Source organism: Callorhinus ursinus, unplaced genomic scaffold (assembly GCF_003265705.2).
Source record: "Callorhinus ursinus isolate GAN/ISIS: 27379988/994484 unplaced genomic scaffold, GSC_fseal_2.0 scaffold14, whole genome shotgun sequence".
In the NCBI taxonomy this organism is placed as follows: Eukaryota; Metazoa; Chordata; class Mammalia; order Carnivora; family Otariidae; genus Callorhinus; species Callorhinus ursinus.
In genome coordinates, this window is record NW_027397076.1 from 6,353,741 (window position 1) to 6,365,847 (window position 12,107).

At 44.5% G+C, this 12,107-nt stretch overlaps 1 protein-coding gene across 1 annotated transcript in view; it reads left to right on the top strand.

Annotated features, from left to right (window-relative positions):
* LOC112831916 (putative tetratricopeptide repeat protein 41) overlaps positions 1-12,107 on the top strand; it is a 69,330-nt gene that overhangs the window by 5,011 nt on the left and 52,212 nt on the right. Inside the window, exons 3-4 of the mRNA XM_025882378.2 lie at positions 2,577-2,799; positions 11,601-11,761. Coding sequence (XP_025738163.1) covers positions 2,577-2,799; positions 11,601-11,761 — 384 coding nt within the window. The remainder of the gene's footprint in view (positions 1-2,576; positions 2,800-11,600; positions 11,762-12,107) is intronic.

Here is a 12,107-nt window from a genome sequence, read left to right on the forward strand (position 1 = left end):
GAATGCCTACTCTGGGCCACATTATTATTTGTGTTTGTGTATGGAACTGAATTATCTTACCCAACGTATGCACTCATTGTTTTATCCAGTGTCCTCCACATCAAAACCCCTATATCTCTCCCCACCTGGCACGGTGGCATACTCTGTTCATCACCTCCAGGCAGGAAAAGGCTGGGGCGTGAGGTAGGATGTGGGTTGTCTTCAGTGTCCCTCTCTGGCTCATCCGAAGACATAGGGAGATTCTTGAGATCGTTTCCTTTCTTCCATCTTCCCCCTCCTCCTCCTCTTCTTACAACAGATCTCCTTTATTTTGTGAGTTTTGTATTTTGAAAGAAACCCACCACAGCAGCTGGGCTGGCTCAGCCCCTCTCCCTCCACCATCTCCACCACCTCTGCCCACTGAGGTGTAGAGCTACCAACATGTTTGTGGTTCCAGGAACTCGTGCCAAGAGGAAGACGAGTTATTTGGTTACTACAACATGGAGCTCAGGCAAGGCTTTTAAAACTTAACAGGGGTTGGAATATATAGGTCATGTGTTAAAAAAAAATCTTAGGTTTCAATAGGCAAATCCATAGAGACAGAAAGTAGGTTAGTGGCTGCCAGGGTATGCGAGAGGAGGAGAAACAGGAAATGGCTCCTGGTGGGTCTGGAGTTTCTTTCGGGGGTGCTGAAATTGGTTTGGAATTAGTGGTGGTATTTGTAAAACCATGGAGTACAGTGAAAACCACTGAGTTGTACACTGTAAAATGGTGAGATTTTGGTATGTGAATTATATCTCATGTAGGTTACAATTTTGAGTATTTCAGAGTAGATGAGAAATTTGATGATTTTTATTGCAATGAGGCAAGTCCAAATGTGCCCAATTAAGTATAATAATGAAACAAGTCCTTTGAAATTAGCTGTGTGGAAACAGGACTTTGCCATTTGGAAACAATACTTTGTACTGTAAGTTCCTGAGTCACATGTATAGGTAACAGAAAGGGGTGTTCTTTTGAAGTTTCAAAACATCGTCTTAACAGCTGACCATCTAGAACAATAAGCACAGATTGCTTTGCAATGTTTTCATTTTCTATTTGTTCTTAAGAAGAAATCATCCAGACCCTAGCCTAATTATGTGGATGTATTATATTTGTATTTTTCCTTCGTTGGTTTTACCTGCTAAGTGCCAAGGAGTGTTCTAGACACAGGGAATGTAGCAGTGAACAAAGAGACAAAACCCCCTGCCTCCACAGAGCTTACATTATGGAGCTAGGCAACAAACATGGCAAATACGGAAAACATATAATGGGTTCAATGCCTTTAGTGCTATGGAGCAAAATATAAAATCTTGAAAGGGAATAGGCTATCTGGTAGAAGGTAGCATTTGGCTAACTGCTGGAAGCAGGTGAGGGAGCAAGCTATGCAAATATGGATTGGACAAGCATTCCAGACGGAGGGAACAGCAAGCACAGAAGTCCCGAGGCTGGAGGAATGGCAGGGAGGCCAGGCAGCTGGAAGGAAGTCAGGGCTGTAGGGAGGGCGGTAGGGAATGAAGGTGGACATGTAATGGATGGGGGGAGGGTGTGGGTCTTGTCTAGTATCACAGGTCATTGTAAGGACTTGGGCTTTTTACTACTTTTACCACAGAGCAGTGACATATGTCATGTATTTTGACAAGCTCACTCTGGCTGCTTGGCTGAGGAGAGACCAAAAGAGATCTTCAGACTGATCTTCCTTTGCTGAACCCGAATGTCAGGCTTATTTATTTGATTTCATTCACTCATTCAACAATTTATAATCAGTTACTGTGCCAGTCACAAGCTAATAATGGGTAAGGTAAGCCTGGTAACTGCCTCCGTGGAACTTCCATCCATAAAAAAATCACGAGGCACATATTTATTAAATCACAAATGTGTGAGGAACAGGGTTGGAGTCTGTCTGTAGTGATACCAGTGGACCTGGGAATCCTCTGCATATCTGGAAGTTCTTCACCACAAAAGTTAAGCAACGGGACAGGTTATACTGTGTTCATGCCAGTTCAGAGAAATCACATTTCTGCAGCACTACGGGCCGCAACACTCTGGTAGAGGAACAGGCTACGTCTTAGTGAGTTACTAATAGTTGTGGTAATTTCCAATGTCGTGGAAATCAGGATTAATGGGAATCCCTGGCATATGAATGCTTCTATTTTTTATTCTCTCCTGATATGATGTTATATGGAGGGCCAGTCTGGCGATGGTGGCTATGACCTCAGGAAGTTTTGGAAGCAGGGCAGATACAAGGGCGGTGGATTGCTGTGGAGTCTCCCTCCCTGGGCCTTTGGGCAAGTTGGGCCCTTGATGAACCCCAGGTTAATATTGGACAATCCTAGCATCTGTGTAGCTGGAAGGGCCTTCTAAGGTTACCATCTCTGTTCTAATTTTACAAAGGACAGAGCTAAAGCCCAGAGGGCAAATAACTTACTTGGAGCCAAGTGAGGCCAAAGTTGAGACTAGAATTTCATATCGCTTAGAGAGAGATGCAGGACAATTTTTTCTCCCTTCCTCCCTCCCTCCCTTCCTTTGTAAATATTCTTGACTACATTTTACCCCTTTATTTTTTCAGAATAAATCCTCTTCCAGTTTACAAGTCTATTTTACTCTTGTCTGGAGAACGTGGTTGTGGGAAGTCTACTCTGATCGCCAACTGGGTGAATTATTTCAAAAAGAAATACCCCAGCATGTTGATGATCCCTCATTTTGTGGGCAGCACTTGTGAAAGCAGTGACATCATGTCCGTGATACATTACTTCATCACAGAATTACAGTACAAAAACTATGGTACTAGAATCAAGCCTTTAACTTTGGAGAATTTTGTTAGAGATTAGATATTCTGTCTGCTGTTCCTACAGCTGATTTCCTCTTGTTCTGGTATAAACCCTGTATTGTCTCCCACCTCTTCCCCTCCCAGAGCTCAATTTCCTTCTTTCTTTTCATACTTCCTTCCTTCACCAAATATTAATTGAGTACCTTTATGTGCCAGGGCACTAGGCAGTAGGGATGCAAGAGTGAACAAAAAAGTCCTTACCCTCATGGTGTTTTTATGTTATTGGGGTGAGTGAGACAAAGAGTTCACCAACTAAAAACATAATACAGAAGGTTGGATGGTAAGTTCTATGAAGAAAAATAAAACAGAACCAGAAGGGAGGTAGTGTGTGGTGTGTGTCAGAACAGTTAGGACTTGAAAAGGGTGGCCTGGGGAAGCCTCCCTGAGAAAGGGACCTTTGAATACATACCTGAAGGAGGGCGCCAAGCAGGTATCTCAGGGATAACATTCCAGTCAAGGGAGACAAGTGCAAGGCCTCCATGGCAGGATGTGCCTCCCAACTATTGCTCCTCCTATTGGACTCCGTAACTGTTTCTTGAGCATGTTCATTTACTCACGTGCTCATTCAGTCACCCATTGCTAAGTATTTATTGGTTGCTTATTCTGTGCCAGACACTTTCCCTGGGTTCTGGGGATGTCCGCCTCAGGAAAATAAGGTCATGGCTCCCACAGATAACGATGTTCTGGTTGAGAAAGGCAGATAACAAATAAGCAACAAATAGTGATAAACGCCATGCAGAGTGATGTGATAAGGTGACAGGGTGCTAGTTAGGTTGAGTGGTCCAGGGCTGCGTCTCTGTCTTAGAATAACTCTAGCTGTGGTGACAACTAAGTCCCATTTCAGTGGCTTCTTGAATGAAGTCTGTTTCTCACTCATGGAACAATCCAGTAAGGGGTTCTTAAGTTAGGTAACAAGTGGCTTTCTTCCATGTGATGATTTGGGGACACAGGCCTTTTCCCTGTAAACGAGGCTGTGTTTGAGACTGTGTCATCCCCTAGAGCCTCAGAGTCCTCTGCCTTTGGCTAGTGGAAGAGGAAAAAGGCACACCCGTTCCTTTAACACCAAAGCCTGGCAGCAATCCAGATCACTTCCCCTGCCATTCTTTTGGCAGGAACTTGGCCGCCATGGGCCCACATGGCCACACTGGGAGTCAAGTGGGGACAGAAAGCTAACCCCACCCCGGAAGGGGAAGTGTGGACTTTTGCAGGACAAGTAGCTATCTCTGCTATATTCTGGGAACATCTCATGGACAAGGAGGAGCTAGCCATGTGGAGATTAGAACGTTCCAGGAGGAGAGAACAGTTAAGGTAATACAGGTCCTAAGCCAGAAACAAAGGTGAGTTAGAAAGGAAAGCAGGCCAGTGTGGCTGGCAGGAGGTGAAGGCCAGGGCACTTCGGGTCTGGGCTTTGTTGCACAGAATGTTAGGTCAGATTCTGCTGAGTACAGTGGGAGGCCAGTGGGGGATCTTAACCAGGGGAATGATACTAGATATGATTGATATCTTGAAAAGATTAAATAAAGTCAGTCTGATGTATGGAAAATGGATGTAGGGGAGCAAGTATGGAGGCTTGTTAGAGGCTACTGCAGTGGTCCAAGCAAGCGATGACGGGGACTTGGGGAGGGTGGGAACAGAGGAGGTGGAGGGCTTTCGCTGGACTGAGAGTCTCCTGAGGAATTGCATGTGGCGCTTGAAGGACAGGAGGAGTTGAGGACAGCTTTGGGAAGCTAGACAGATGGTGAGGGCTGTGTACTGAGATGGGGCATTATCTCAATATGGGGATAGCGGGTGGGGACTGCAGGTTTTGAGGGGAATCAAAAGAGTTCTGCTTTGGATGAGAGAGAGTTAAGATACAAGGTGTCTATGGGGGAATGTTAACAATTGTGGGGGATCTCCCTCTGTTCTAGGAGGTTGGGGAGCCCGACTGCTACTTATTAGCCGTGTGAGCTTCGGTGAGTTATTGTAACTCTCTGTGGTTCCATGTTCCCAGTTTGTAAAATGTGGGTAATAAAAGAAATGTCTTTTAGGTAGTTGAGAAGATTAACTAAGGTAAAGTATGAGAAATAAAGACATTTAGCACAGTGCTTGGCATAGAGTAAGCACTGATAAATAGCAGCTATTATTATTAATGGGTGTCTGCTGTGTATTTGCGTGTCTGACCCCACCTGCTTTTGGGAACTCGTCCCTTCTCCCGTGGGGCTTGTAGCCAAGCGTGCATTTGGGTATTGAGTGGGTATGTGGGGCTCAGAATGAGTTTTGATGGATGTGTATTATCTCTATATGATGGGACAGATATTTGAGCTCCTTTGTGTGAGTGTGTATGTGTGCGTGTGTGTGCATGTGTCTGTGAGTAAATAGGGTAAACACGTGGGCATGAGTTCTCTGCGGTTGCATTTCTCAGGGCGTGTACAGTGGGTAAAATCAAAATCAGTAGCAGCAGGTGTGACTGGTTCTAGAAGACAACCACTGATCCTGCTCAGCCACAGCCCAAGGGGGTTCAGTCTGGCCAGACTGAGGAGACGAACTCAACCGAACGTGCCCAATTATGATTTTATTCCCAAAGCGAATTGTGATTTTAATGAGTGTGGTTTTAGGTACTGAAAGCTCCTGAAAAAACAGCTGCTGTCTTCAAAACAAACGGATCTTGAAGTTGACAAAGTAGAATCAATTCAGGAACAGCCTGTGAATAGCAGACACTCAGGCGACACCTTGTGTCCCTCAAAGGATACCCCCACCTCATTAACAGCACGAGGCCAAGGGCAGGGGCTGGGCTTCTGCTCTTGGCCCACCTGCATCTTCCAACCTGGCCTTGCTACTTACTAGCTGTGTGCTCTTGGGCAGTTTGCTTAAGTGACGTGCGCCCCGATTTCTCATCTGCAAGGTAGGGGTGGGACTGACAGTATGTACATAAAGCTGTGTGAGGAGTAAGAGATACTACAGGTGAAGGACTTAAAAGAGTCCCTGGCACACGGTTGCTGTTAGTATGATTGTTGTTGTGGTTATTATTATTATTCCTCACTGAGCTAGAGAAAGAGGCAGAGAGAGGGGGCCCGCTAAGGGAAACAAGAAACTTCTGTTCCTTAGCTAGACTGGCGGGGGCGGGGGGGTGGGGCGCGGCGGGGTGGGGCAGGCAATGCAGGAGAGTTTGCAGCCACAGCGGGAGGAGGCTGAGGGGAAGCACCGCACTCAGCACTCAGCTTGGCAGCGGGAACCAGGAAGCTGGGTTTCACCTGTGTGAGGTGGATGTGGGCAGAAGAGGAGGAGCTGCTGCTGAGAACACAGCTGGCCTGGAGGTCAAGTGCTTGGAGCACATGAGGTCAAGTGCTTGGAGCACATTCGGCTTCTTTGCAGAGCCGTTCTCTGGGGGCTGAGGCCCCCTCAGCGGGGTACAGCCACAGCTCCCGAGGGCGCCCTCCCTAAAAGGGACATCGGAACGCCCCCCCCCCCCCCGCCCCGTGCAGCTCACATTTCTGCTCCTCTGGCCTCACCCCTGCCTGCCTGGAGAGAGGGATCTTGCAGATAGAAGGGCCTGGAGTAGGGCGCCTGGGTGGCTCAGTCATTAAGCATCTGCCTTCGGCTCAGGTCATGATCCCAGGGCCCCGCATCGGGCTCCCTGCTTAGCGGGAAGCTTGCTTCCCTCTCTCCCTCGCCCCCTGCTTGTGTTCCCTTTCTCGCTGTGTCTCTATCTGTCAAAAAAAAAAAAAAAAAATAGACTTCCAACCTTTAAAAAAAAAGAAGGGGCTGGAGTCCGCTCTCCCTACTCCCACGCCCCTCGCCTGCCTCGCAGGCTGGTGATGTTCTTTCTGTGACACGCTTCACAGAAGGTCAGGAGAGAGCCACTGACTTTCTTATTTACTTGTTTCCTCGCCCTGTTACCCCCAGAGCCCAGCGGCAGCCCGAAGAACAATGAGTTCCATTTACTGAACTAGCTTTCTGAGTGCCGGGCTCTGTGCTAAGGGCTTTATCAGCATCTTATTTAATGCTGTCAGCATCCAGCATTCTCGCCCCAGATAAAGAGACGGGCTCAGAGAGGCTGGCTCACGCAGCTACGTGTGGGCAGAGCAGGGCTTCAGACCAGGTCTTTGCCGAGCTCCAGGCCCCTCGTCCTCATTACTGCCCTGTCTTGCCTCCTTGAACCAATAGAGGGACACTTTGCTCTTCTGAATGATTTCCATCGGGGTCCTCTCGTAGCATCAGCTCCCAGGCGAGTCTGCCCTCAAATCAGTGATGTGGAATGAACAGAAATACTAACGGGACTTCTTGGCAGGGCTTGCCAAGCCTTGTGCCCTAGGCCCGGCTGCCTTCACCAGGGTCTCTGGCCTTTTGCACAATGGGTTTGGTCTCCCTGGAGCAGCTAGTCACTTTGGTCCCTCCTTGTCTGTCCGCTTCCGTTCCCTTCTACAGGAAGGCCCCTCCCTTTTCTCAGGTCAGTTGAAATCCTTCTCCCTTAAGCCCTAATTTTTTTTTTTAAGATTTTTTATTTATTTATTTGACAGAGAGAGACACAGCGAGAGAGGGAACACAAGCAGGGCGAGTGGGAGAGGGAGAAGCAGGCTTTCCGCAGAGCAGGGAGCCAGACGTGGGACTCAATCCCAGGACCCTGGGATCATGACCCGAGCCAAAGGCAGATGCTTAACAACTGAGCCACCCAGGCACCCCAGTCCTATTTTAAAGAGCACCCTCTCGGGGCACCTGGCTGGCTCAGCCGGTGGAACATGTGATTCTTGATCTCGAGGTCATGGGTTTGAGCCCCATGTTGGGTGTAGAGAGTACTTAAAAATAAAATCTTTAAAAAAATAATAAAGAGCACCCTCTCAATGAGAGAGCCTGATGGGTGCCTCTCTCCTTCACCTCCAACTGTCAAGTGGCAAGGATAGCCCCGGTCCCATTGTATTTTAGTTTATGTGGGTGTCTCCCTTCAAGGACTGTGAGCTTGTTGTCCTGGTCCCCCATGACTTATACATGGTCCTGTCATTATTTGTGTTATATATCCTTTTATAGTCCTGGGAGTGCAAGGAGCCGTGTCTATTTTTTTTTTCTTACTGTGGCACAGAGAAGTTCATTTTTTCAAACAAGTAAGAAAAAAAACTTAGCTTAAAAATAATAAAAACATTATACTCACGCATATAAACAATATCAAAAATAACATGTCCTTGAGCCATGTCTATTTTACTGGACATTTTCCCACTCTGTGCCTGACACAGGGCCTGACTAATACGGAAGTTCCTCCATAAATCCTTATGGAATGGCAAGAGATAACACTGCCCCAAACTGAAAAGAATCAATCACTAAGTCATTTCGTTGCAAGGTATTTTGAAACGGTATCAACTGACTTCTTTTCTCTCCCCATAAATTTACCTATCCTGACTGGGTCTTTGAACACTTGAGATGTTACTATTTAAATTAGGCAATAGGCCACTGTCATTGAGTAGAGACAGTTTGGCCCTAACAGAATAAAGAGACATTAGGATCATTTTCCACTGCTAGTAATTCTATCTTCAATATTATTTTGAGGAAAAATAATTTAAATTACCCCAAATGGGATTTTAAAAACACTGAACCAATGCTTTCCTTTGTGTACATAGATCTCAATCTGTAAGTATCTTCCTTGAGGTTTTTTTTTTTTTTCCTTTTTTTTTTTTGTCTGGGATTATTTTTTTGCTGATTATTCTGAGTGATATTATGCTTTATGATTGTGAGGCTGTGTGTATTTTCTGAGGTTCATTCACCTCCGTTTTGTTACTTAGCCTCTGTACCAGCTTCATGCAAGAGGTGAGCAGTGCATGCCTTCCACATATGAGTGCTGGTGAATCATACACACTGGTGATGACCCACAGAGCTTGAAAACTCAAATGGAGTAACCTTTAAATGATGATATGTTGTTTGCAAGAAAACTATTAGCCAAATCGGTGTTTTTAAAGCTCTCACTGATGTGTGTTCAAGTTTCTCCACCTTCCTAGGCCTGTTTCCTTACCTGCAAAATGAGGATTTGGACTAGACTACATGATTTCCAGAATCCTCCTGCTCTATACTTCAGTTACTTAAGGCCTGAAGTCTCGATATTACCCATACGTTAAAAATTTTGGGGAAAAAAACTTACAAAAAACTGAAAGGATGAAGCACCAAGATTAATTGTTCTCTTCCGGTTCTTGAAAAATATTTTTCATTGTGTGACACAAGCACAAACCATCTTTTTTTTTAAGACTTTTATTTTTTTTTTAAGTAATCTCTACACCCAACGTGGGGTATGGACTCATGACCCCGAGACCAAGAGTTGCACACTCCCCTGACTGAGCCAGAGAGGTGCCCCTATCTTTTTTGATTTCTTCTCCTCCTTTATGTCTCACATTCATATATAACCTTCAAGTCATTAATTTTATGGTCATTTGCTAATACAAAAATATATTTAAAAATCATGTCCAGTTGTAGGTTAGGTAAGTCCCGGTGATGTTATGTATAGCATGGTGACTATAGTTAATAATCCTGTACTGCATATTTGAAAGTGGGTAAGAGTACATCTTAAAAGTTCTTATCATAAGAAAAAAAATTTATTTTAAATTCTTTTTAAAAAATAATTTAAGTAGGCTCCATGCCCAACATGGGGTTTGAACTCACAACCCTGAAATTAAGAGTCACATACCCTACGACTGAGCCAGCCAGATGCCCTGAAAAAAATGTTTTTGTATCTGTGTGGTGCTGGGTGGTCACTAGACTTAACTGTGGTGATCATTTTGTAGTGTATACAAATATCGAATCATTATGTTGAATGCCTGAAACTAATGTAATACTCTATGTAATTTCTACCTCAATAACAAGAAGACACACACTACCCTCTACTACAATGTAAAGGAGAAAGATAAAGTAATTTATTATAAAATAACATGTTTTTCAATATGTAAACGCTCAGACATGGTTCTGGCGGAGGTCACAGTGGAGTAGGCAGGTGCCTGCCTCTCTATGGAAAATGACCATGGAAGTGATAGCTGTTAGCACAGACTGGCACTGGTGTGTTATATTCAAGGTTCAAGCATTATGAGCAATATTCCTATCAGGGCTATGATTTTCTGAAGTGGCGAACAAATCTTGGTATCATTTCAGATGAAGCAATATATAATCTTCCATCACTTTATCTGATAGTTGTATTCCTAGAAAATTCTATGTGTTTTAAATCTGTGCAAATTACTTTGCATTTACATGAAAATGGAGTTGGTTTCTAGGTGAAGTAAATTGGTAAGGTTCCCCCCCTTATGTGACTGACAGAACATTTGAAAGTCAGGTAGACCCCAGGACACAGCGTCATTGTGCGTGAATGTCCTATGTTGTAGGACGTCTAGAATCCCCAGGCCTCCCCTGTTGAGTCCCATTGCTCTAATCAACTTCCTGTTTTTTGAATGTTCATGTACTTTCCTTCCTCCAGACCTTCACCTCTGCCTTGTTTTGCTTGATATACCCTTGCCCTCATCTCTACCTGTGCATTCTCCAAGGCTCATCTCATATGTCTTCTGCACGAAACTTTTCCTTATTATGATGGTTCTGCATCAAACTCCAGTAACCTTCAGACTCATATTCTGCCTTCAAACGTGGTTATTTGTGTACAGAACCCATTTTCACTTCCCTTCCTTTATCTTATAGATTATTTTATCTCCTCTTGGCAGCTAGCACAGCACCTTGCACATAACAGGCAGCCAGTAAGTAGTTGTTAAACATAATTACTCTCAGTGCTTCTAAGAGAATCTTAATGCATCTGAGAGACTAAATCCATTAAAGCTTCTTTACATAACTTGGTTTTCTAGATTCTAATATGCCTAAATTTCTATGGGAAATGTTGCCTTTGAAAAATAAAAGCACGATCAAAGTTGTATATAGTAAAATATCCTTAGAATATTAGGTAGTTGAGGGGCGCCTGGGTGGTTCAGTTGGTTGAGCGTCAGACTCTTGGTTTTGGCTCAGGTTGTGATCTCAGGATCATGAGATCGAGCCCCGTGTCAGGCTCCAGGCTAGGAATGGAACCTGCTCAAGATTCTCTCTCTCTCCCTCTGTTCCCCCCCAGCCCCCATCCCCGGGACATGCATTCTCTCTCTCTCTCTCTCTAAAATAAATGAATAAATCTTAAAAGAAAAGAGAGTATTAGGTAGCTGATTACAATTTTGGGTCGCTACTACAATGTCACTTGACCAGAATTTGAAAGTGGTCCTCGTATTACATCCTGTACCCTTTGCTGGTTCATTACCTAATTCTCCCTGATAATTTCCAGAATTCAAGGTCTGGGGTCCAATATTGTGGGTAGAGTAATTTAGGATTGGTTATGTCAGGTTTAATGTGGGCAAGGAGTGAAGAGTCTAGGCACCAGGGGGAGGACCACCTGGGGGTGGTGGCTGAGGCCCCTAAAGTGCCCCCTGACGTTACAGAGCTGCAGAAACTTCACAGACCATGTAGACTTCTCTTCCTCCCCATCCAACTCTTTGTAACATGGTCTATTTTTGCATTTTGGAGAACAAGAGTAATGCTTTGGATCATACAAAATATTTTTTATATAAAATCCTGAAAATGTATAGGAGACATCTGGTAAATATCATCATCCCTTTCGGGTTGAGTATTTTTAGGCTGCTAATCACACACACACCTATATATGTCAGCTGTACAGCTGTGAATGGCACTCACAGTTCTCAGCCCCTTCCGCCTCCCCATCCCATTAACATATTCTAGCGGTGATGGAGACATTTTCGCCTAAATTGAGCAAATTCCTGTGCTCTAGGTACTCAGCTTGACACTGATCTTCTTGATGAAGACTCAAATGTGTTGGTCTTTTCACTTCTTGTGGAAGTCTTCATTGCTTCCATCAGTTTAAAGCCATGTATACTTGTCCTGGATGGAATTGAAGAATTGATTGGCATTTATGGGATTTCAGGACAGAAGGTAATCTCTTTTAAAAATAATGCCTATTTTATTGCTATTTTATTTAAAAAAACCCCATAATTTAGAATGTCCGTAACATTTTTCCATTGCATTATCTATAGCTGCAGCCAGCATTGCTTATGGTTACTGCTCTCCGTTTCCTTGAACAAACACTTCTGTGGTGGCACTTACTGTGGGTCAGGCACCCTTCTAGGAACTTTAGAAATATCAACGGATAGAAGTCTCAGAAGAAGCCTATGAAAGAGAGACTGTGATCATCGTCCCTGTTTACACAGAGGGAATGGAGTGTGGAGATGTTAGGTGGCTTTATAGGACATCTGAAGATGATGGTAGACTCAGAATTCAG